At 41.6% G+C, this 26946-nt stretch overlaps 1 protein-coding gene across 12 annotated transcripts in view; it reads left to right on the forward strand.

The window, feature by feature from the left end:
* The window catches only part of REPS2 (RALBP1 associated Eps domain containing 2), a 221350-nt gene that overhangs the window by 86423 nt on the left and 107981 nt on the right, over positions 1–26946 (forward strand). For all 12 annotated transcript variants that reach the window (XM_064573814.1, XM_064573817.1, XM_064573818.1 and 9 more), the window contains exons 6-8: positions 15503–15641; positions 22990–23053; positions 25966–26108. In XM_064573814.1, the coding sequence (XP_064429884.1) occupies positions 15503–15641; positions 22990–23053; positions 25966–26108 (346 nt within the window). The remainder of the gene's footprint in view (positions 1–15502; positions 15642–22989; positions 23054–25965; positions 26109–26946) is intronic.

Genomic DNA, 26946 nt, shown 5'->3' on the forward strand with positions numbered 1-26946 from the left:
TTTTATAGGAATGTATATGCCTTGTTCTTGACCTCTTGTTTTACCAGATTAATTCCGCGTTTGATTTCAACCTTAGCTGGAGTTTTACCATCTCCTTAAGGGGTAGAAAGGGTTGATATGTTCTACTTCACTGAATCTACTACTAGGACTCACAGATACCCAGTTAGTCACTGTTACCACAAAGAGGTTCTGTTTTTCATCGCATGAAGCCTCCTTCCTACTTCTTTCCTTCACCTACTTCTTTTTCCCTTATTTCTGAAGCATTTCAGTTGATACTGAAATTTTTTTTTAGCCTAATTCTTTTTGTCTGTCTCTTATTATCTTCTTCGGGTGCTTACCCTTTACCTATGCTTCTTAACAATTAAAGTGATGGTAGTTGATTGGTTTGTTTGTTGGGAGGCATTTCTACATGAAAAATGTTTCACGTTACAGAATGAGAATAGTAAAGAGATACAGGATCATTGAAAGAGAGGTGATTCCAGGATATAAGAACAGGGTACCTGGCATTGAAACTGAAGGATTTTTTTTTATAAATTTTTTTTTTTTTAAAGATTTTTTATTTATTTGCGAGAGAGACAATGAGAGACAGAGAGCATGAGAGGGAGGAGGGTCAGAGGGAGAAGCAGACTCCCTGCCGAGCAGGGAGCCCGATGCGGGACTCGATCCCGGGACTCCAGGATCATGACCTGAGCCAAAGGCAGTCGCTTAACCAACTGAGCCACCCAGGCGCCCGAAACTGAAGGATTTTTATGGGAAAAAGAAAACTCAGTAAATATTAGTATTCATTGGGGTGCTGCCTTAAGGCCTTACAGAATCCGTGCTTGGAGACAGTAGGGTGGAGGGAGGGTAAAAATGGTGGATCCTGGTACACATGAGAATTCTAGCTTCCATATAGTGCTTAATAGGTCATTAGACTACCGACAAAAGCAAATGAGCATGTTTTATTTGTAGGGTCAGCATTGCTTTTCCCCACAGTTGTGGGCATTATGGTGTCCAGAGCTTTCTTGGTAGTAGCTAGGGCCCACATTGATATGGTGGACAGGAGCACCTCTGATTTACTCTCTCAGATGTAAGCATCCAATTGAACTCCTGGTCCCAGGTAGTACTATTTAAAGCTGAAAAACAGAGTGTTTGTTTGTTTCTGGCATATTCTCCAGGACCCCTTGGTCTCAGTTAGCTGGTATATACTTTGGTAGAAATATGGAAGGTGCCTTTACAACGGCACCATTTCAGCCCCTGGGCCCATTGGTATTCCTCCTGATATCAGGTGAACAGGTGGTGTCATGCCCCTAGTTGCCTATCCGAATGAGAGTCTCTACCAACTGAGTGCTTATTTGGTCCTGGTGCTGTGCTCGTCCCTTTACTTGTGTGTGTCCTTTCAGTTCTCCCAACACTCTTGCAAGGTAGACTCCTTGCGAGATTATGTCCTGTACTCATCCACTCAGGGATACTAAGTGGCTGGTGTGGGTCCGGCACCATGCCAAGGGTACCCTGAGGACTACAAACATGGTCCCGGCTCTCAGGGAACTTGCAGTCAGGCGGGGTAGATGAATGTGAATCAGATGGTCCCACCTCTGCATGTATAATGGAAAACTGACAGCTGCCCTAACAAGAGAGGATTTCCATGGCATGTGACAGAGAAATCCTACCTAGGGCTAGAAAGTGAGGGAAGGCTTCCCTAAAGAAGTGCTGCTTGAGGGCACCTGGGTGGCTCAGTTGGTTAAGCGACTGCCTTTGGCTCAGGTCATGATCCTGGAGTCCCGGGATCGGGTCCCGCATCAGGCTCCCTGCTTGGCGGGCAGTCTGCTTCTCCCTCTGACCCTCCTCCCTCTCATGCTCTCTCTCTATCTCATTCTCTCTCTCAAATGAATAAATAAAATCTTTAAAAAAAAAAAAAAAGAAGTGCTGCTTGAGCTGAGCTGTGAAGGATGACTAGGAAGTAACCAGGCAAAGGGAGGATGGTGCTGGGAGGTAAGGAGAGGGGTGTCTGGCTGAGTGCACTGGTCTGTTTTCATTGGTCAGGGTTTCATTGTGGATGACAGAATCTACTCTGGCTAGCTGGAGCAAACAGGGATTTCTTTTTTTTTTTTAAAGATTTTATTTATTTATTTTGACAGAGAGACAGCAAGAGAGGGAACACAAGCAGGGGGAATGGGAGAGGAAGAAGCAGGCTTCCCGCAGAGCAGGGAGCCCGATGAGGGGCTCGATCCCAGGACCCTGGGATCATGACCTGAGCCGAAGGCAGACACTTAATGACTGAGCCACCCAGGTGCCCCGCAAATAGGAATTTCTTTTTCTTAAATTTTTTATTGTTAATCACCATACATTACATCATTAGTTTTAGATGCAAATAGGAATTTCTAATAAGCGGGTGGGAGATCTACCAGATCTTTGGAAGGGCTGAAGATTCAGACTCTTCTGAGCTTGCAGGAACAATTCCCCGAACCACACAGCAGGACTGGATGGCTGGACGGCTGAGGGAGCTTTGCCTTTGCCACAATCAGGAAGCTACAGAGCTGGGCAGCTGTCGCCATAGCTTTCGGCTGCAGCTCCACACTGTGTATGACCCAGGCCCGCCAAGTGAATGCTTTGTTCCCTGCCTCTTTTACCATGTGACTTGTTTTGAATCAGCCTTCCGTGGGCGTGTTTAGTGGAACCTAAGTCCCATCTGGAATTCTAGCAGCAGAGGTATTTGGATAATGTACTTTTACTTAGCCAGCGCCTGCAGTGCAGAGTTATGCTAAGAGGGAATGGAGTGGGTACTGAGTGGGCCAGTATACCATGTATACAGCACACAGAGGAGACACAGTCCAAGACCTGAAAGAAGGCCAGTGTGGCCAGAGCCTGGAGTGGGAGGGAGATGAAGCTGGAGAGGTAGGCAGAGCCCTGTGGTCCATGGCACTGCCTTTTAGGTGGGGAACTGATGGTTCAGAAGTTAAGTGGCCCAAGTGACCATCCCAGATTTGAGCCCAGGCCTGTCTGCCTCCAGAGTCTGCACTCTTTTTGCACCTCCAATATGTAGCCTCATTGTCTAAAGCATTCCTCGAATTCAGCCCCAGATCTTGGCACATCTGTTTCCCATCTGACCTCAGGCTGCCATGAGTGTTAAGGGGAGGGCATAGTGAAGGAGACAGGTGCCCTTGACCAAACTGGCAAGGATTGGGGTGGGCATGTTAGTGTAGTGGTACTGGAAGTCCACAGCCTCATCAAAATCTCCTCTTACTGCTGATTTCTCACTTTCTTCTGGACTCCTCCAAGCAGAGAGCAAAATCCCAAGGAAAAATGCCCTCTGGAGTAGCAGATCTTGGCTCATGATGGAAGAGTTGGAGATAGTGATTATTCATAAGCATTTCTTATGTTAATCAAAATAGTGTTAGTGCCACATGCTAAAATAACAGTGAAATGATTGAATACCTGTATTGTATGGCTGTCTACAGGATTCTTTCCTGATGTGAAAACATGCCAGATGCTTATATGTGTGTGAGCAATAAGATGGTGCTCTGTCTGTATGATTTAATAGTTTACTGGTCCAAATCCATGACTAAATTAGATAATGGGAGAGATGTGTAAGTATAGGATATTCATATCCCAGATGAATATCTGCAGTCTGCAAAATTGCTACATTGATTTTGGCATTGGAGTGAGGGTGTTCCTGTTTTATTTTATTTTACTTTATTTTTTTCATCATGGCGAGTCTACTCTTTAATCCCCATCATCTATTTCACCCACCCCCCACCCCCCCTCTGGTAGCCATCAGTTCTCTATGGTTAAGAGTGTGTTTCTTGGTTTGTCTCTCTTTTTGTTTTCCTTTGCTCGTTTGTTTTGTTTCTTAAATTCTATATATGAGTGAGATCATATGGTATTTGTCTTTCTCAGACTGACTTATTTCACTTAGCATTATACTCCCTGGCTCTATCCATGTTGTTGCACAAGGCAAGATTTCATTCCTTTTTGTGGCTGAGTAATATTTCTTTTTTTTTTTTTTTAAGATTTTATTTATTTATTTGACAGAGAGATAGCGAGAGCTGGAACACAAGCAGGGGGAGTGGGAGAGGGAGAAGCAGGCTTCCCGCGGAGCAGGGAGCCCGATGCGGGGCTCGATCCCAGGACCCTGGGATCATGACCTGAGCTGAAGGCAGACGCTTAACGGCTGAGCCACCCAGGCGCCCCTATTTCTTTCTTTTTTTTTTTTTTAAAGATTTTATTTATTTGATAGACAGCGAGAGAGGGAGCACAAGCAAGGGGAGCAGGAGAGGGAGAGGGAGAAGCAGGCTTCCCGCTGAGCAGGGAGCAGGACCCTGGGATCATGACCTGAGCCGAAGGCAGAAACTTAACAACTGAGCCACCCAGGTGCCCCGAGGCTGAGTAATATTTCTGTGGGGTGTGTGTGTGTGTGTGTGTGTGTGTGTGTACACACACATACTTGCTTCCACCCCACATCTTTATCCATTCATTTATCCATGGACACGTGGGCTGCTTCCATAATTTGGCTATTGTAAATAATGCTGCAATAAACATAGGGGTGCATGTATCCCTTTGAATTAGTGTTTTTATAGTTTTTTGGGTAAATAATAGTGTGATTACTGGGTCCTAAGGTAGTTATATTTTTAATTTTTTGAGGAACCTCCATACTGTTTTCCACAGTGGCTGCACCAGTTTGCATTCCCACCAACAATGCAAGAGGGTTCCCCTTTCTCCACATCCTTGCCAACACTTGTTTCTTGTCTCGATTTTAGCCATTCTTCGAGGTGTGAGGTGATATCTCATTGTGGCTTTGATTTGCATTTCCCTGATGATGAGTGATGTTGAGCATCTTTTCATGTGTCTATTGGCCATATGGATGTATTCTTTGGAGAAATGTCTGTTCATGTCTTCTGCCCATTTTTTAATTGGGTTATTTGTTTTTTGGTATTGAGTTGTGTAAGTTTTTTAAAATATATCTTGGGGGCGCCTGGGTGGCTTAGTCGTTAAGCGTCTGCCTTCAGCTCAGGTTGTGATCCCAGGGTCCTGGGATGGAGCCCCGCATCGGGCTTCTTGCTCAGCAGGAAGCCTGCTTCTCCCTCTCCCACTCCACCTGCTTGTGTTCCCTCTCTTGCTGTCTCTCTGTCAAATAAATAAATAAAATATTTTAAAAAGATAAAATATATTTTGGATACTAACTCTTCTATTGGATTTATCACTTGCAGATATCTTCTCTCATTCCATAGGTTGCCTTTTAGTTTTGTTGAGTGTTTACTTTGCTGTGCAGAAGCTTTTTTTTTTTTTTTTGGATGTAGTCCCTATAGTTTATTTTTGATTTTGTTTCCCTTGCCTCAGGAGGCATAACTAGAAAAATGTTGCTAGGGCCGATGTCAGAGAAATTACTGCCTGTGCTCTCTTCTAGGATTTTTGTGGTTTTCAGGTCTCAATTAAGTCTTTAATCCATTTTGAGTCTATTTTTGTGTATGGTGAAAGAAAACGGTCGAGTTTCATTCTTTTGCATGTAGCTGTCCAGTTTTCCCAACACCATTTGTGGAAGAGACTTTTTCCCATTGCATATTCATTCCTCCTTTGTCAAAGATTAATTGACCATCTAATTGTGGGTTTATTTCTGGATTTTCTATTCTCTTCCATTGTTCTGTGAATCTGTTTTTATGCCAGTACCATACTGTTTTAATTACTACTGCTTTATAATATAATTTGAAGTCTGGAATTGTGATGCCTGCAGTTTTGTTTGTCTTTTTCAAGATTGCTTTGGCTATTTGAGGTCTTTTGTGGTTCCATATGAATTTTAGGATTGTTTGTTCTAGCTCTGTGAAAAATGCTGTTGGTATTTTTTTTTAAAGATTTTCTTTTTTTTTTTTTTGAAGATTTTATTTATTTATTTGACAGAGAGAGACACAGCAAGAGAGGGAACACAAGCAGGGGGAGTGGGGGAGGGAGAAGCAGGCTTCCCGCGGAGCAGGGAGCCCGATGCGGAGCTCGATCCCAGGACCCTGGGATCATGACCCAAGCCGAAGGCAGACGCTCAACTGACTGAGCCACCCAGGCGCCCCTGCTGTTGGTATTTTGATAAGGATTGCATTAAATGTGTAGATTGCTTTGGGTAATATAGACATTTTAACAGTACTTGTTCTTCCAGTCCATGAGCATGGAATGTTTTTCCATTTCTTTATGTCGTCTTGAATTTCTTTCATCAGTGTTTTATAGTTTTCAGAATAGTGAGGGTGTTTCTTAAAAGGAAATGGTATATTGTTACAGGATGGATGGATAAGAGAGGGAGGGAGAGGCATAGGGATTGCTCATTAAAAAAGAGTACTCTGGACTCTGCTCATGTTCTGGCTCTACCATTTTAGTCGGCGTGTGATCTTGGTAAGTCACTTCCCTTCCTTAATCCTCAGTTTCCTCTTCTGCAAATTGGAAATAATGGGACCTACGTCTCAGGGTTGTTGTGAAGGTGAAAATAGGTCATGTGTATTGGGTGCTTATAGTTCCTGGCACTTAGCAAAGTCGTGAATATGTGTTCCCTGACAATCTCCTATGTCTGTGGTGATTGCTTTTAAAATTTAGTTTATCTTAATAAGCAGCAACTCTGTGTTGCTCATTAGATTCAGATTCCTACACTTTGCAATCAACCTCCTAAGCTGTTGAAATTAGATCTCTGAGCAAGTTTGGCATCTCTATGGATGTATTTCCATGAAGAAACTGATAAGGTTAAATTGCTATTAGGATTTAATTTTAACTAACTTCTCTACAGGTAAAACCAGAAGTCATTTATTGCAACTTCCTGTGAATCTATAATTATTTCAAAATAAAAAGAAAAGAATTTTTTCCTTTAATTTCATTGGTAAAGGAGGGGGCCCAGCCTTTACAGTTAGGTGAGGTTGTTTAATAAATGCATATAAAGTTCAGGTCTAGTCATCATAGGAGAGCTCAGGTTAACCTTTCTGTCTCTGGATTGGAATTGTCCATTTGTCCAATTTGTTTAGTCACTGAAAAAAAACATGTATGAGCATAGATAGGCACTTGTCTAGGTGCTGGGGATACAGCAGTGATCAGACTAGACCAGTTTTCCTACCCTCATGGACCTTTTATTATAGTGAGAGTGGGGTGTGAGACAGAAGATAAATGCACAAGATTGTAAAGTATTACACAGAGTAACCAGTTGAAAGTTCAAAACAAAATTGTTGAGCTCCATCTTGTTTTCTTCATTCCTCATTTAATAGTTTTCCCAGTTTTACCCTGGCCCTCTCCTCTTTTTACTCAGTCCATCTTCCCGTAAATCTCCTTCAAACCCATGAAACATAAACTCCTATTAACCAGACATAGAAAGATGGCTGTAATGATGCGTCCACACACATGCTGTCCCTATAGATCATCTGCATGGACAAATTATAAAATTGTATAGGCTCAGAATTGTCTCATGTCATTAGGTGGTCAAATTACAAAACGAAGCCTTATGCTTCCATCTTCAGTGCAGGAATGGCTGTGCCATTGGGACTGGGCAGGCCTGCTTTTCCTTTGGGCCTTGCCTGAAGGATAGTTAGACTAATAGCCGGTATGACAAATATGCCTTGCGTTTTAATGACTTCATTGCATTGGTATATTTCTCACTCATCTAACAGGTTGGTAGGCAGCCTTCCTCCACATGGTGATTCAGGCACCAGTGCTCCTTCTGTCCCGTGGCTGTGCCGTCCCCCATTCAGTGGCCCTTGGGGACGAGCATAGAGTGCCACAGAGTGCTAGCTGTACATGGAAGTGGTGCCGGTCACTTGTACTCACATTGCCTTGGCTAGAACTCAGTCACATGGCTGCAACCAACTGCAGGGGGTGTGGTAGAACATGTCATTGTTGGGAGGGCAGCCACAGCCACTCAGTGATACTTCTGTACCAGGCCTCGGGCCACGTAAATGATCAGAGGACATATAAATGATCAGAGGATATAATCCCCTATATCAGCAAGGCTGTCATTTGCCTCTATGACTCTTCTTTCTCCTCAGCCCCATGGCTGATCAGTGACCATGATCTTTCCTTAGGCAGATTAATATTCACTTGGGCTCTAGTCTAGTCTCACCAGCCTGTTAGTCCTTCTTTCTCATTAGGGGAGATTGAGTCTTCTCACATCTTTGCTCATGAAATTGTGTGTGTGTGTGTTTTTTTAAGTAGTATGGAAAAGTGCAACAAGGTGAAGACAATTCTTTTTTTTTTTTTTTTTAAGATTTTATTTATTTATTTGACAGATGCAGCGAGAGAGAGAACACAAGCAGGAGGAGTAGGGGAGGGAGAAGCAGGCCTCCTGCGAAGCAGGGAACCTGATGCGGGTCTCGATCCCAGGACCCTGGGATCATGACCCGAGCAGAAGGCAGACGCTCAAAGACTGAGCCCCCCAGGCGCCCCATGAAATCGTGTTTTGATCAGTAGTTGCACTGAGGCTGTCTTATTTCCAAAATATTGTTGGCAGGTGAGGTGTTCTCAAATCCTTACTGTGGGCTCTGTATGAGCTTTTGCTATGCCAGATGGTTTGTTTACTAAGGCACTGGTATAAGATCATTGCATCCTCAGGTGAAATGGCTGGACTCTTGGGCAGCATTTATAGGATATCTCCAGGGTGGGATTATATTCAAAACAGAAATGTTCTGTGGTTGAAACAATATATACACACCCTTTGTAAATTCTCCCTGATAATGCCTCCTTGCAATTCATATTATTCAGCTGTGCTTGATTTTTAAGATACTTCAGGGGTAAATGTCACCTTTTGGGATTTTATTAATAGTATTACTTTTTAATGAGTCTTTTGAAGTCTCTTTCATGATAAACAGCCGGTTTTCCCTTGAGATAATAACTTGTAGTGCCAAATATTTGCATTTCACTTGAAACGAAACTAAGGCTTTGAATGTTTTAAATATAAGCAAATCTAATTCTCCTGTGTCTAGAGAAACTGCATAATGAACCATATGTATGTGGCTTAAGTGGACAGATGTGGAAGGTTTCTCTCTCATTTTTTCTTAAAACGCTGGCAGAACTTAAAATTGGCACCAACTAGCAAATAGTTCTACCCAGTTGATGAAACCACTGGAACTGGAATTGAAGTGGAAGAGTCCTCTTAGGGTGCATGCGCAGTTGGGGCTTTTCCTGGCTCTGGCTTCACCTTGGAAGCCCGAGGCTCCATAGTTCATCCACCCACATTTCTCAGTGCCTTCAGTCTTTGCAGTTGGGTATTCTCTCTCTGGTGGCTGACTTTTCAGATCTTTGTAAGTTGGGCCAGTTGTTTCAGTTGACATTGGGTTCATTTGGAGAAGATGTTCCATGCATCTGGGTCCTGCAGCAAGATGGCCCTCTAGCTGCTGACAGAGAAGTCCTTAGCTGCCATCCCACTGCTGGAATGGGCCTTCCTCTGGTCCTGGCCATGTGGCTTTTTTCTCCCTGTCTCTTCTCATCCCCTCCCTAACTCTGGGCCATCTTGACCTCTGGCCAGGGTTGCTCATATGGTCTTAACTTGTCCTCCTACCTTTAGTCTTTCCCCTTCCATTCTCATCACTGAAGTGTTCTTTCTGTAACTGACATCTGATAATATCATTGTTCTGTTTAATACTTATCTGTGGCTCCCTATTGTCTTCTAGATACAGTCTGTATCTCTTAACCTGGTATACCTGGGCTTTCATGATCTGGGCCCTGATTGTTGTCTGGACTATCTTCAGGCAGCTCCACTAACATCCATGTTGTATTAGCAGCCTATTCTATCTACATGTAGTCCAACTGAGCTACTTGCAGAAGATGGCCATTTTCTCTCATTTTTGGGGGTTTTTGTAAATGCTGTTCCTTTTGTTTGTCTTGCTCTGCATGTTTTATGGCATTGCTTCTCAAACTTGAGTGTGCTTCACATCATCTAGAGGGCTTGTTAAACCACAGATTCCTGGGTCCCACTCCCAGACTTTGATTCCCCAGATGTAAGGTAGAGCCTGAGGTTCTGTGTTTCTAGGGAGTCTCCAGGTGATGCTGATTTGGGTGGTCTGGGGACTGTACTTTGAGTAGCAAAGCTCTAGAGTACCCTGTCTTGTCATAGCACTTCACTGTTTTGAGATTGCCTGTTTGTCTTTCTCTCTCATGAGACCCTAGGTTTCCTGGGAAAAAGAATCTGTTTGCCCATCAGTGTATCCCGAGTCACTATTGTCTGGGATATACTTGGTGTTCAATGTCTGTTGAATGAATGAATGAGTGGATCACTCTTCATGCAGCAAAGTTCAAATCATTTTGCTTCTTGTAGATGAGCTTTCTTTTGGACTATTTCAGCCTAAGGATATGTGGAATGTGATCTACTCCTTCTGTTTGCCCTCACCTGACACTGAAATACTCACTTAATGGATATGGAACTTGAGAACTCCCCATAGAGATCAGAGACTGGATGAACCACAGGAAGGTAGACATGGATTTCTTTTGATAGATCTGAAACTTTAAATGTGAAATAGACTCATAGGTTTTCTTTCATTCAGCCCACAACACAGAGTAGTGTTTCTGCACCTCTTAATGTAAGACAAACACCTGAACTTACTAGAGCCCATCAATAAGTGGATCTCACACTACTTTTTAGTATCTGTGATGTACCTGCTAGGGACTATATGCGGAATAAAGGAATACATGATATGGTTCTGGTCCCCCAGGTTGAAACCTGAGTGATGATATTCAGGAGCACTTGAAATGTTCAAACTGTGTGATACTTATAAGAATTCATATTTTTTAAAAAGATTTTATTTATTTATTTGACAGAGAGACACAGTGAGAGTGGGGACACAAGCAGAAGGAGTGGGAAAGGGAGAAGAAGCAGGCTTCCTGCACAGCAGGGAGCCTGATGCGGGGCTCGATCCCAGGACCCTGGGACCATGACCTGAGCTGAAGGCAGACGCTTAACAACTGAGCCACCCAGGCGCCCCAAGAATTCATATTTTTTAAGATGCTTAATTACTTGTTTATTAAATCAATTAAAAGCATGCAGTGAGAAGCAAGGGGAAAGAGAATGGGGGTAGTTAACACATTTAGTGTAAGCCAGTAGAAGGGCCATGCTATGTTATGTACAGATTATACAATGTTCATATGCCTTCTCTCTCTTTGTTGCAAGGCTTTTTTGGTTTTAGGGAGCAGGGACTCTCCTTGCCAGCTTAAGTCTTCTTAAAAAGGAGGTGGGGTTGAAGTTCTCATGGGAATCCAAGAAATGAGAGACAAGGAGTGGCCCAGTGGTCCTAAAGAGTGAGTGTTCTTGGTTATTTGTGCTTGCCCTAGTTTCCTTGAGTTTGCTTCACTATCTGCTATCTTTTGGCTGCCAACAGCCATCCTCACCCCCTGTTCTTTTTAGTACTTCTCTACCTCACAGGTTCTGCTTATACTGGTTCTGGCTTCCTCATGACTTGAAGTCCCACTGGGCCCTTACTCTATATCATGGCTTCACTGCATCCATTCAGGGCCTGCTTTCTGTGCTTTTGATCTTCATATTTCTTATCCACACCCCCAGTAATGAGCATCTGGCTGAAGTTTTTCTTGCTAGGGTAGAGCTTTCCATGCAAGAGGATCCCAGAGGCCAGAAACTCTATGCCCTCCCTTCCTTACTTGGACTCAATTGGGTGAGACCAGGTGTGAGGTGGGTCTTGTGGTGCACATGTGGCTGCCAAGCCCACCTTTGTATCAGAGTTGGGGGATGGGCATTGCCCTCTGAAGTGGCTGTGGGCCTGGCAGGTACGTTGGAGAGCCTTTGGGGCAGTGGGACTCGAGTAATAGGATTTGAGCAGGCTGGGATCAGAGAAGGGATGGTCTGGGAAGAAGACAAAGATCTGACCCATGAAGAGCCAGCATGTGTGCAATCAGAAGCCTGCTAAGAGTGAGCAGGGAGGAGGTTGGATTATAAGGGCCCTAAAGGCCATGTGGAGGAGGTAAATGTTTTTTATAGGTGACAGGTCATCTCTGTAGGCTTTTAAACCCTGCTGCCAGAATAGACTTGAGACCTGCTAAGAGGCCACTGACGCCAGTCGGGAGTGAGATAATGTGTGAGAGGGAACAGAGGGAGCAGGTGGTCATGGGACTGGAGAAAGAACAAACATGGGCTGACATCACAACAACAACTGGGTATGGCAGCTTCAGGTCCAGGTGGAAAGGAGTGTATTCTAGGGGAATAGTAGCTTCTGTATCGGAACCAGGAATGCAGTAGCCAACACCCAGCACAGAGATTTTCGTGTCTTCATTTGCAGGGTGGCCGGTGGGACACAGCTTTTCACAAGTGTCCTGCCAGGTTTATGAACTGTCTCTGTCTGCTTGATCGATCAGTCGTAAACATCCATTCTTGTGTCCTGTCCGTGCCCAGCTTTTTAGAAACCTTTACTCCATCTGTTTCCTTCAGTGCCAACCAGAAGGACAGTGTTCCTGGGAGCTCTACACATTATAATTTGGCCAAGAACCCAATCCATAGCATACTGACGCCCTCTACCCTGGGTTTTGCCCCTGCAACCTGGTCAGACATTTGGGCTTGTTCAGAAAGTGCTAGTGTGGAGCATTTGAATTTGGCTCGAGTGTTTTGGAAAATTGTGTGGTCCATCGGGTGCTTAGACTGACTTGTAGCCTTTCTTGCTTTATTTATATTGTTTATTATCAGAACGATGAGAGTTAAACAACTTGGATGCAACTCAATTTTTAAAAATTATTATTTTTTTAAATTGAGATAAATTGTATAACATTGTATTAGGTGTGCAGTGTAATTATTTGATATATGTCTATAATGCAAAATGATTACTACACTAAGTCTAGTCAGCATCCATCATCATACATAGTTACAGATTTTTTTCTTGTGATGACAACTTTTAAGATTTACTTTTTAAGCAACTTTTAAATACATATAACAGTATCATTAACTATAGTCACCATGCTTTACATTACAGCCCTAGGACTTATTTACCTTATAACCAGAAGTTTGTACCTTTTGACCACTTTTACCCATTTTGCCCATCCCCCACGTCTGACAGCCACCAATCTGTTCTCTGTATCTGTGAGTTTGATTTTTTTTTTGTTCCACATATAAATCATACAGTATTTGTCTTTCTATGTCAGACTTCTTTCTTTCTTTTTTTTTTTTTTAAAGATTTTATTTATTTATTTGACAGAGAGAGACACAGCGAGAGAGGGAACACAAGCAGGGGGAGTGGGAGAGGGAGAAGCAGGCTCCCCGCAGAGCAGGGAGCCCGATGCGGGACTCCATCCCAGGACCCTGGGATCATGACCTGAGCTGAAGGCAGTCGCTTAACCAACTGAGCCACCCAGGCGTCCCAGACTTATTTCACTTAGCATCATGTTCTCAAGGTCCCTGATGCAACTCAATTTAAAAAAGGCCTGATATGGAGTAGGCTGACTTTGAACAACAGATAAAACAGAGGGGGTAATTACTTGCTGACTGCAATAATGCAATAATGCTGATTGCAAATAATGAAGGATATGGACTCATCTCTCTCTTTTTTTTTTAAAAGATTCTGTTTATTTATTTGAGAGAGAGAGAATGAGCAGGGGGAGGGACAGCGGGAGAGGGAGAAGCAGACTCCCCATTGAGCAAAGGGAGCCCGATGCGGGGCTCGATCCCAGGACCCCGGGATCATGACCTGAGCCGAAGGCAGATGCTTAATGACTGAGCCACCCAGGCGCCCCTGGACTCATCTCTTAAGTTGTATGAGCCTTCATTTCCTCATCTGGGAAAAGTATAATAATCCCTGCTATGTCTACCTTTCAAAGGTTTTGAGATGCTCAGATGAGATAGGTGTGTGTAGTGCTTTGTAAATTTGAAAGCATTCTATGAATTTATGATATTAACTAATGATTAGTGGCTTCTGGGGCATTTAAAAATGGTTTGATCTACATTTAGTGGAAACTCACCTAGTATGAAAACTTTAAAAATGAAATCTCAAGGTTATATCACAGCTCAACATTTTATAGTCATATTTCATCTTTGAAAGTCCACAGAGGAGGGAGCTGGGTGTTCCTGAAAAGAATTACTTGCTGGAAATGGGGTGTGTGTGTTGGGGTGGGAGGAAGGGTGCAGAGGTGGTCGGCTTTCTTTTCTAGGGATAGTGAGTAGAATGCCCTCCTAATGATTAATTTCTTCTTTTTAAAAGATGTTTTTATTTTTTTTGACACAGAGAGACCGCGAGAGAGGGAACACAAGCAGGGGGAGTGGGAGAGGGAGAAGCAGGCTTCCCGCTGAGCAGGGAGCCCGATGCAGGGATGCAGGGCTCGATCCCAGGACCCTGGGATCGTGACCTGAGCTGAAGGCTGACGCTTAACTACTGAGCCACCCAGGTGCCCCTAATGATTAATTTCTTGATAGTGTGTGCAGAAGCAGGCAACTTGGTGGCTTATTAGCAGTAATACCTCTCCTTTTCTTTCCTAGTCTCCTTTTGTCCTAAAGGATCATGCTCCTTGTGTTCACCTCTTGGTTCCATGAAAGTGGCCCTTGGCAAGTAGCACCTTAGCCTTAGGGTATATGGGAGGGATGGAACAAAGCCTTAGGCTCCTCCTTCCAGAATCACCAGTTTTGCTGCTTTTCTCACTGCCTAGTACAGTCTTTTCCCCTGAACTATTTTTCTGGTTCTCTGTATCCTTAAATCCTCACATTTGCCTTGCATGCCCCCTAGTGTCAGGTCTGATGCACCCCTTGTTATGTTACCCTGTTGGGGTCCCATGAGCAGTTCTCCCCACCCAGTACTATTACTAAGTATTATCCATAGTTCACAAATGCGGAACGAGAGGTTCTGTGTTCCTGACTTGCCGCTCGAGTAGGACCTGGGGAGGTGGAATTGGAATTGGAACTTTTGATTCCCAGATTTATACAATGGGAATGCTTCAGAAAAAAGATGACATGGTTATAGCTTTTGTAGATTAAAAAAAATGGTTTAAAAGAAATCTAGATTATTTTGCTGCCTACTCAGCTAATCTAAAAGGATAAAAATGTGGTGAATATTTGAAGATAAGAATGATCGTCCTTTTGGGGCACCTGGCTGGCTCAGTTGGTTAAGCGTCCCGACTCTTGATTTCACTCAGGTCCTGATCTCAGGGTTGTGAGATTGGTCCTGAGTCCAGCTCCACGCTGGGTGTGGAGCCTGCTTAAGATTCTCTTGCTCCCTCTCTCTCAATCCCTACCCGCCTCACACCTGCTCTCAATAAATAAATAAATAAATAAATAAATAAATAAATAAATAAATAAATAAAATGTTTAAAAAGAATGATTGTCCTTTTTACTCTTTCTTCATCACATTGGAAAAACTTTCATCATTCACCAAGTGTTCAGTATTTCATTCTCAGTCCTGTTAACAACTTTGAGGTATACAAAAAAATTATAAAGCATGATGTCTGCCCTGTAGAAGTTTATGTTCTAATTATGTTCTAGTTACAAGGTGTTTAAATGTATTCTCTTGAGGAAAAAAATAAGTATAATGCATGATAACTTTTACTGATGTTTTATATTTTTACCTCTGAGCATTTGCTTATTTATTTTTAAAAGTCCTTTTCCGTGGAGAGAGAACCGCATGATAACAACAGTAATTACCCAGATGAACCCTGGCGGATAACAGAAGAACAGCGCGAGTACTATGTCAATCAGTTCCGATCCCTTCAGCCTGACCCGAGTTCCTTCATTTCAGGTAACTAAGTCTGATGGGTGAAGACATGGGTCCAGGATCATTGTCTCATATAGATAACAGTACACATCTTGAGAAATAGTTCACACAAAATGAATGTGACAATCTCTGTGATTTTGATTTGTTTTCCTCTAAGATTGAATTTCTTTTTTTTTTTTTTTAAGATTGTATTTATTTATTTGACACAGAGAGAGAGACAGCGAGAGAGGGAATACAAGCGGGGGGGTGGGGGAGGGAGAGGGAGAAGCAGGCTCCCCGCAGAGCAGGGAGCCCGATGCAGGGGCTCCATCCTGGGACCCTGGGACCATGACCTGAGCCGAAGGCAGCTGCTTAACGACTGAGCCACCCAGGCACCCCTAAGATTGAATTTCTTATCAGCTATAAACCATGCATAAAAATAGTTGGCAATGATATTTGGAAAATTATATTTCAGTGTCAAAGGTTTAAATGGGAATTTGGGGGAACCTGGTTTAGACCTGTGCCTTATTAGTTGGAGCAGTTCTTGAAATGGTAGACTATGGCACCAAGACGACCTCTTTAATTGCTTATTCATATTAGAGCAAAGATGTAGTGTAGCCTTCTAAAGATTTAGTGTCTCAAGTCTCTTACTGTTATGTATGCTTTAGAAGTCCAAATTCATGCTCGTTTTCTTTGGCTCAAGTCTTTCTCCTCTGGATTTTCTGAGAGAAATTAAAATATGGGAGGAAAATGGGCCAGCAGTTTTATGTCCACATGTCTGTTCTTCTGGGTTGTCTTCTAAATATGTATTCCTGTTGAGTTCTCATGTAAAATTCAAACTGAGGCAAATTGATTTAATTCCTATGTGCATTTTCCTGGACTGAAGACTAAACAGTGAAATAGTAGAGTCTGGAAGAAAAATTCATAAAACTTTCCTTTTGTACTTCAATTTTGAAGAATAACAATATGCCCTCAATAACTGTAACCTGACGTACTGAATGTGGACTAATTTTCTCTTGAGAAATAAGGTGTGTAATTGAAATATACTTATATAAATTCAGACATAATTTTTCTAATTGATGGTAATACTTTATTCTAAGGAGAATATTGTAGATACAACAAATTCATGTTGGCAACAGGACTTAAAATAAGCAGAAACCCAGATTGACCATTTGCTAACCTTACCCACTGCTTAAGTGAGTTTTAAAATTTTTTTTAAAGATTTTATTTATTTATTTATTTGAGAGAGAGAGAGAGCACGAGCCGGAGGGGGGTCTCAGGGGGAGAGGGAGACACGGGGCTCCATGTGGGGCTCGATCCCAGGACCCTGGACCTGAGTTGAAGGCAGACGCTTAACCGACTGAGCCACCCAAGCGCCCCTTAAGTGAGTTTCTTCATAATGTATGTGTATAAGTAGACAAATACAAATGGGTAGCTGTTAGGAGTGTTTTTATTTTAACTTTTTTATTTTGCAGAATTTCAAATACGGATACAACTAGAGTGGCTAGTATAACAAACCCCTCTGTAACCTATTACACAGCACCAATGATTTTGTTCTGTCTGTATCCTCTCTCAGCCCAGATGATTTTGAAGCAGTTATCAGATCATTTCATTTGAAAGTATTTCAGGTCGTATCTCGAATGATAAGAAAGACTTCTTTTAAAAACATAACCGCAATTCATTGGCACACATGAAAAAAATACAAAACACATTTCCTTAATGTTATCAAGTCTTTGTTTAGATTTCCCTGATTGTCTCACAAATGCCTTTTAAAAACAGTTTAGTTTGTTTAAGGTCAAGAGGGGTTAATATATTGCAATTAGGTGTTGTCTCTTTTAAAAAAACATCTTTTTTTGAGATATTAACATAAAATTCACCCCTGTAAAAAGTGTACAGTTTAGTGGTTTTCGTGTATTTACAGAGTATATTCACAATCTGAATTTAGAGCACTTTCATTACCCCTAACAAACACCTACTTATTAGCACTTATTCCCCATTCCTGCTCTCCCCACCTCCCAGCCCTACATAATGACTAAACTACTTTTTCTCTCTAAAGATTCACCTATTTTGGGCTTTTCCTATAAATGAAATCATATAATGTGTGGTCTTTTTTCGTGTCTGACTTCTTTCACTTAGCATAATATTTTTAAGGTTTATCCAGGTTGTACTATGTACTAGAACTTCATTGCTTTTTTATGGCTGAATAATTTCCATTGTATAGATATACTACTTTTTATTTATTCATGAGTTGATGGGCACTTGATTTGTGTTGTTTCCACTTTTTGGCTCTTAAGAATAATGTTGTTCAGGGGTGCCTGGGTGGCTCAGTCAGTTGAGTGGCTGCCTTCAGCTCAGGTCATGATCCTGGAGTCCCGGGATCGAGCCCCACATCGGCCTCTCTGTTCAGTGGGGAGTCCGCTTCTCCTTCTGCTCCGCACCCCGCTCTCATCCTCGCTCTCTCACTCTCTCAAATAAATAAAAAATCTTAAAAAAAAAAAAAGAAAATTGCTACTCAGAACATTTGTGTGCACGTTTTCGTATAGATGTATGTTTTTATTTCCCTTAAATATATACCTAGAAGTGGAATTGCTGGGTCATATCGTAACTCTGTGTTCAATCATTTGAGGACCAGTCAGACTGTTTTGCACGGTGGCTGCATCATTTTACATTGCCACCAGCAGCATATGAAGGTTCCAGTTACTCACCAACACTTATTATCTGTCTTTTGCTTATAGCCAACACTTAACTGTCTTTTGCTTTTAGCCATCCTAGTGATGCTAGATGGGCCAAGGTCCTGAGAGGGAGGGCCTCAGGCCTCTTGCCTTGAGTGTTCTTGGCTTTGTGTGAGAAAGAATTCAAGAGCAAGCGGTTTAGAAAAACAGACAAAAATTTATTAAGTATAGAAGTGAGAAAGGAGTTACTTCACAGATAGAATAGTGATATCTTCTCCCAGGTGAGGAAGACGACCCCCCCTTTGCTTCTAAGAAAGGGTTTTGTAAGTTTGAAAAATTAGCTAACTCTGTAGGGAGGGGCTTACTCCTTAATTTTGGGTTTATCATTTACATTGGGTAGTTAGTTTTGCCATTGTCTTAGGGTTGTGAAATTACCCACAGGGAGCAATTTTAAGAATGTCCGGCCTTTGTGGCTTTTATTGCCCGAGGGAGTGGGGTCTTGTGGTCTTCCATGAGTCAGATCTTGTGACTCTGTCTACTACCTGCTGACTTTTAGGTTAAGGGTCAGTCTAAAACCAGAATGGCTTTACTTTGATCAACTTGTCTCCTGAGTCTCCCTTCCCTCCTACCTCGCTAGTGAGTGTGAAGTAGTATCTCTTTGTGGTTATGATTAGCATTTCCCAGATGAAAAATGAAATTGAACATCCTTTCATGTTCTTATTAACCATTTGTTTATCTTCTTTAGAGAAATGTCTATTCAAATCCTTTGCCATTTTAAACAAATACTGAATGGTAAGAGTTCCTTATGTACAGGCATAACTTCGATGTATTGAAGGTTTGGTTCTAAATGATGGCAATGAAGTGGATATTGCAATAAAGCATGTCAAATAAATTTTTTGATTTCCCAGTGCATATAAAAATTATATTTACACTATACTATAGTCTGTTAAGGGTACAATAGCATTGTATCTTAAAAAAAGCACTGTAGGGATGCCTGGGTGGCTCAGTCGGTTAAGCGTCTGCCTTCAGCTCAGGTCATGATCCCAGGGTCCCGGGATCGAGTCCCGCATCGGGCTCCCTGCTCCTTGGGGAGCCTGCTTCTCCCTTGCCTCTGCCTCTCTCTCTCTCTATCTCTCATGAATAAATAAATAAAATCTTAAAAAAAAAAGCACTGTATATGTTTTAATTAAAAAATAATTTATTGCTAAAATATACAAACCATCATGTGAGCTTTCAGTGAGTTGTAATCACTGATCACAGATCACCATAACAAATATAATAATAATGGAAAAGTTTGAAATATTGCAAGAATTACCAAAATGTGATATACAGACACGAGGTGAGCAAATGCTTTTGGAAAAATGGTACCAATAGGCTTGCTCAACACAAGGATGCCACGGACCTTCAGTTTGTAAAAAAAAAAAAAAAAAAATGCAACATTTGCCAAGTGCAGTAAAGTGAAGCATAATAAAACGAGGTATGCCTGTATTCTAGATACATGTTCCTTATCACATATTGGATTTGGAAATATTTTTTCTCAGTGGGTGGCTTGTTTAGTGTTGATGGTGTCCAGTTTATCTATTTCTTGTTGATTGTGCTTTTGGTGCCATAAAGATCATTGCCTAAACCAAGTTCATGAAAATTTATGTCTATATTTTCCTCTAAGCAGGTATATATATTACAGTTTTATCTCTTACATTTAGGTCTTTGATCCATTTTGAGTTAATTTTTGTGTATGATATCAGGTAGGTGTTCAAATTACTTCTTTCAGGGGCGCCTGGGTGGCTCAGTCGTTAAGCGTCTGCCTTCGGCTTGGGTCATGGTCCCAGGGTCCTGGGATCGAGCCCCGCATCGGGCTCCCTGCTCGGTGGGAAGCCTACTTCTCCCTCTCCCACTCCCCCTGCTTGTGTTCCCTCTCTAGCTGTCTCTCTCTCTCTGTCAAATAAATAAATAAAATCTTTAAAAAAAAATTGCTTCTTTCACATGTGGATCTCCAGTTGTCCCAGCACATTTTTTTTGAAAAAGTGATTCTTCCCATGATTTAATTGTTTTAGCATTCTTGTCAAAATTCAGTTTACTATGAATGTGAGGGTTTATTTCTGGATGTTAATTTTTTCGCACTGATTTTCACTGTTTAGTCTAATGCCAGTACCACACTGTCTTGAGTATTGTAGGTTTTGAAATTAGGAAGTGGGAGTTCTCCAGCTTTGTTCTTGTCACCTTTAATTGTTTTGATTTCAATTTTTAGGGATTGTGGTCTTTTTGAAATTTAGTTTTATACACATATAAAATATTTTCACAATTCTGAATTTGAGTCTACAAAACAATTTACAAAGAAGTCTAGCTTCTATTCCTATCCCCTCTGCCCTTTCCTTCCTTGCCCCCTTTTTTATGGTTTGTCTGTTTTTAAAAGTAAAAGCAAATTCATGTATGTGTGAATAGATCTATATGTGTGTGTATATTCTTATCTCCCATCTTTTGTGAGATAAATGGTAGCATACGATTTATACTTCTCTCCACCTTGCTTGTTCCACTTAACATTATGTCCTGGTGATTACTCCATATTGCATGTAGACATATTTCCCATTCGCTTTTATAAGTTGTGTACTACTAGATTGTGTGATATGCAGTCATTTATTTAGCTAGTCCCCTTTTGGGATTATTTCTAGTCTTTTGCTATTACACATATTTTTGTTGTGAATAACCCTCTGTACTTCTTTGTCAGTGTATCTTTGGATAATCCAATTTTGCTAGATGTTGCAAAACACTCCTTTAGTGGGGTTGTACCGTGCTGTCATTTCACCAGCATTGTAGGAAATGCCCATTTTCCCACAGTCTTACTATCACTACATGTTCACTGACTTTTGTATTTTTCCCCCATTTGATAGGCAAGAAATCATGTCTTTGTGTGGCTCTGTTTCATGGATCTCTTACAAAGAAGGTTGAGGGTTTTTTATATATGTAAATGATTAAGAGTCAGTTGGGCACCTGGCTGGCTTAATTGGTAAGAGCATGCAACTCTTGATTTTGGGGTCATGAGTTCGAGTCCCATGTTGGGGTAGAGTTTACTTAAATAAAAAAAAAGGGTCAGTTGCATCTATTTCTGTGAACTGTCATAGCTCTACCCATTTTTGTATTGTGTTATTGGTCTTTATTTTTGAAAGATTTTATCTGTTCATTGTGTTAATATTTATCACTGATACATCAATGCTATGTATAGCTGTTTTTTACTGGGCTGAGAGACTCCTTGTAATAGAAAGTTTGAATCCACATTTTGATGTTTGATTGCTGACAACTTTTTTAAGCCTCACCTCTCCCTCTTTTGCCCCATATAAAGCTTCCCAGCAGGTCTGAAAATGGCTGGAGAGAGCAAGGAAAGGAGGCTGGGTTGGGGTTTCTAGGTTGGCTGGGATTAGGGCTGGGGTGAGGGTTCCCCCTCACTAATTAAACATCTGTCGGCACCAAAGGAGGGAGCACTTGGGCTTTCTCATCAGCTTCCTTCTCTGGCAGGCGACAGCCAGGGCACGACTGAATTTGTTAGCTGTTGGCTTCCGGATGGGCCCTACCTAATCTCTTTGGGACACCATGCCAGAACAGTCTCTCTCTACTGTCTGAAGGCCAGGCTGGGTCTCTGGCTTGGGTTTGGGCCTAGTGTAATTTGAAGAAAGGATATCAAGGGAGAAAAAGAAGAATGAGTTGAGGGGAGAATGTCTTTATATCTATAAAATAGCTGATAAATAGGCTCTTAAGACATCTCTGATAAATGTTTGACAGGGTAGCTTCACTGATGGCCAGCAGTCCTGTGACAGCATTATTTCCCAGGATGCTTTTGAGACAAAGCTCATTGGTTAATAGGGCATTTTGCCTTTGATCCTTAATAATTTAATCAAAGGACAATACATCTGTTTTAGGGTCCATTATAATCCCTTGTTTTAAGACCAGTTAGAAGACTTGTGATTGCCAAGGAAAGGCTTTTGACTTAATCAGTTTAGAGCTTGAGGCTTGGATTTGACTGTACTTTGTGTTAGAATTGAAGCCTTTGAATTTTGAATTTGTGGTCTTAGAGCTGAAACCATAAAAAATTTCAATCTCAGTAAGGATCAGTCTAACATTTTAAGTGCAGTTGGGACTTGGAGCTATATAACGTGTAAAATGGAATGATTACCTGATTTCAATAGATACTGGTAAATTTGTGATAGATAAAGAAAGTAGCAAGAGGTTCCTGGATAAGTTTCTTAAAGAGCCACCAAGAGATCTTAAATTTCACCAGACTCTTTACCATGTCTTTGTGTGATAAGATCAATGGTGTTAATTTTCTTTTTGCTGTTTTCTACCATGATTGTATATTACTTTCTCATCCTTTCATTAAAAGTGCTTGACAGATTTTTACTTTAATAATTTTGAAATTTGTCTTTTGAATTTTGAATAAACTTTTGCAGATTTTTGGAAAAATGAAGAAGGAATTTATGTGATTCACATATCATAATAAGTATTATGATATTGTTTCTTTTGCCCTATTGTAATTTATATATTCTTTTAAAAGCTGTTCATATGTTGTTTTTAGCCATAGGATTTATAGTTGCTTTGATGAACAAATGTTACATTTGTTGTTATATGGTAGGGATTCTGAATGAAAAAATGGTGATTCATTTATATATAAATATAAAAGCTGCTCTAGATAAGTAATTAATGATTTATTTAAACAATGGCTCTCTTGGCAGGTTCTGTGGCCAAGAACTTCTTCACCAAATCAAAGCTTTCCATTCCAGAACTCTCCTACATATGGTAAGTATAATTAATGCCATATTAGTATTATAGTGTCATTACATACCCATTCCTTAGCTCCTACTTTTGCATTTTGAAAGTTTTATCTTTTGAATGTTTTCTTTTTTAAGATTTTATTATTTATTTGACAGAGAGAGAGAGAGAGCACAAGCAGGGGGAGTGGCAGGCAGAGAGAGAGGGAGAAGCAGGCTCCCCGCTGAGCAGAGAGCCCGACGCGGGGCTGATCCCAGGACCCCGGGATCATGACCTGAGCCGAAAGCAGATGCTTAACCAACTGAGCCACCCAGGCACCCCTTGAATGTTTTTTTAAAAAGAATTTATTTATTTATTTTAGAGAGCACAAATGGGGAGGGGCAAAAGAGAGGGAAAGAATCTCAAGCGACTCCCCACTGAGCATGGAGCCTGACACGGGCTCAAATTCACGACCCTAAGATCATGACCTGAACTGAAATCAAGAGTCAGACACTTAACTGACTGTGCCACCCGGGGGCCCCTTGAATGTTTTTTTTAACAGACGAAGAGAGTGAATAGAACTTAAGACTTTTGTTGCTGTGAGGTTATTATAACTATATTATATATATTGTTATATATAAGTTATTATATGAAAGAAGTTATATTATATATAAGTTACTATATGAAAAGCACAATGTTCAGTGTGTGGCGCACTGTATCTGTTAGCTGTTATTTAAAAATTAATTTTGCAATTATTATCCTCCTCTAGATCTCTTTCCTGTCTAAACAATTGTGTGGGCATATGAGCATTCCCATCTTGTGAATTTCATTTTCAGATATTTCTACTCGATATGATGCAGGTACCCAGAGGATCTTGAAAAACTCTTCTTTAAAATATTTTATGAGGCCAGGTGAACAAGAAGGTCCACATATGTTTTGGAATTAAGTCAAATTTGACTATTCTAGCTGCCTCTGAGCTTCATCAGTTTGGCTGGGCCCTAGTTCAGACTTGCAGCTGTGGTGCGCACTGCATCTTGCTGCTGCGCTGGCTGCAGCCCATGCTCCCGAAGGGCTGTACCAGGACAGTCCAGATGGCTGATTTGCGTTTATGAGAACGCTCGGTGCCTCTGTAAACTCCCGGCTGTGTGTGGGCTCTTCTTCCTCAAGCCTGGGGGGGGGAGACCATGCTGCTATAAATATATAATTAAAACATTGGAATATTTATATGAGACTTTTTTCACGAGGATTTACAAAAATTGTGGCAGGATTTAAAATTGCTTGTCATGTTTTGTGCATTTTATTGGAAAACTATTCCAGTAACACTTGTGCGTGCCAGTGTATCTGGGATTCTGAGCTGGATTTAGGTTCTTTAGCAATATATTCTGGCATTTTTTTTTTTTTTTTTTTTTTTTTTTTTTACAACAAGCCTTATATTAGATTTTAAAGCTAGGGGGAAAAAAGGAATTATCATTTTGAAAAGAAGACACTCTGTTTTGGCAGAATTCCCAGTCTTAACATTATTGGCATGAGGCTTTCTATCTTTTTGTTGAGACATACCCATGAAAGCTGAATGGTATTCTCTCCACCCAGCGTTTGAAACAGTTCCCTGACTTCTCACCCTGGGGAGCTGCTTTCAGGGCTGGTGTATTCTAAATATTGGAGGGGAGGAGAATGTGATTGGTCCAGAGGAAAGTTAGGGAGCTTACCTTCTATATTTCTTCTTTGAAATAGTGATAGCTTTCCAGCACGGTTTTATATCCTATCTCTTTACTTGTCCCAGCACAAGTATATAGTCTCTATACACCTAAGAGACTGGTTGATCTTAGTTACTTTGGCAAATAGGTTTCTTTTGTGCTGAGTAAATAGGTCTGTGCCTTTTAGTGGGAGACACTGACTGAAGCAAAGATAAGCCTTTTCAAGACTTTCTTCCTTTCTGTCTTATCTGGTTCCAGCCTTCCCAAGTTGCTGGTTTTATCTGAAAACATAATTCGACCAGTATTTATTATTACTAATATTATTTTTTTTAAAGATTTTATTTATTTGGCAGAGAGAGAGCGAGAGAGGGAACACAAGCAAGGGGGAGTGGGAGAGGGAGAAGCAGACTCCCCGTGGAGCAGGGAGCCCGATGCGGGGCTCCATCCCAGGACCCTGGGGTCATGACCTGAGCGGAAGGCAGCTGCTTAACGACTGAGCCACCCAGGCGCCCTATCAAGCAAATCTTTGATACAACATTTATGTGACTTGAAAAGTTCAGGGTTCTTCCTTAAAGCTGAAAAATAAAGTGCTCATTTCTGAGCTCGGGTAACTGTATAATGGCTGGGACAACTGTAAAAAGGTTGAGGCCCGCCCTTACTCTGACTGTTGTGAGCACCAGGTCTGGAGCTCTTCACACCACCCATTTACTACTGAATGACTGTTGACTAATGAATCCTGAGCCTTATTTTCCTTTTTGTGCTATAGTTTCTTGTCTTGTGTACTCAGTGCTGTAAAACAGACCTGCCAGAGAACCTGAAGAGTGTAAAGTTTTGTTTATGAAGTGGTGCTGGTACCAGCGCTGTTGATCAGCCGTCGTCCTCCAAGTGCTCCCTGAGATTTCATAGGAGTTTGGAGACTTTGCAGGGCCACCACCAGAGAGCCTGGGAGTTGTGTTTGCATATTTTTTTTTTTAAAGATTTATTTATTTATTTAATTTGAGGTGGGTGGGGAAGGGGCAGAGATGCAGGTGGGGTGGGGAAGGGGCAGGGGCAAAGGGAGAGGGAGAGTCTTAAGCAATCTCTGCGCTGAGCACAGAGCCCGACATGGGTCTCTATCTTAGGACCCTGAGATCATGACCTGAGCTGAAACCAAGAGTCGGATGCTTAACGGACTGCGCCACCCAGGTGCCTCATGTTTGCATATTTGAGGCTGAGTATCTTTTCCTCTAAGCCCCATGTTAGGTGCTTGTGACATGTTATATTTAGGGAACTTAGTGATGCTGACTGCGATGGAGCCCTGACCCTGCCTGAGTTCTGTGCTGCATTTCATCTCATTGTGGCTCGGAAAAACGGTTACCCACTACCCGAGGGCCTGCCTCCGACTCTGCAGCCAGAGTACCTGCAAGCAGGTAAGGCCTCATCAAAGTCCTAAACCTTTGACATTTTCCATCCAGGCCTTATTATAAGCACTTTTTGTGCCTTCAGGTGGTATCCAGGCACTTTGTGGAGTCTTTTGTGTCTAAAGTCCTTTAACCGATATTAGACTCTCATATCTTATGATATAAGTAATAGGGATGATGTGGGTTAAGTGTGAGTCATCTGTTATTCCCATTCTATTGTTCTCTGGATGGATTTGAACCAGTCACTTACCCTTTCATGAAAATTGTGGAGTAGGCAAGTACTGAACCTCCTAGCTGATATAAAATGAAGAGAAAGATCTTCCTGTAGAGCCAAGTGCTGACTTGGCATCTTTAGGTACATCCTAGTGTCCCCAAGTGGCCTGGGGCAATGGAATGGAATGGAACTCTTATACCTGATGAAGTTAAAAAATTACATGCCAGGAAATGTACAAAGTGCTGTGATCTTAATGTTCCCTTGAAAAATTTTTACATCTGTATACATCTATGTAACTGCAATCAGATAGAGATACAGAACATTTGGCACACCACAAGGTTGGACTACAACTCTTTGTCTTTCTCCTTAATAAAGCTATTACCCCCATACCCTTTCAATAAGAAAGAGTCATGGTGAGTCTAACATTTGTATCAATTCTTTTGGAAGATTAAGTATCTCTTGCCCTTTTCAAAGGCAGTGGGCACTGATAACGATTTCTGTTACTCAGAGAAGTATAGCTTCCATTGAAAGGGTCCAGAAACAGTTGGTGCTGTCAATAAGCTTTCTCAGTTTTTAGGGAAGGCCTCTTAAAAACATGAGAACTCTAGTTATGGATGATTGTTGGCAAGAAGG

This window comes from Mirounga angustirostris, unplaced genomic scaffold (genome assembly GCF_029215605.1).
Source record: "Mirounga angustirostris isolate CCGP_5_RB_7025 unplaced genomic scaffold, mMirAng1.0.hap1 SCAF_11, whole genome shotgun sequence".
Lineage (NCBI taxonomy): Eukaryota > Metazoa > Chordata > Mammalia > Carnivora > Phocidae > Mirounga > Mirounga angustirostris.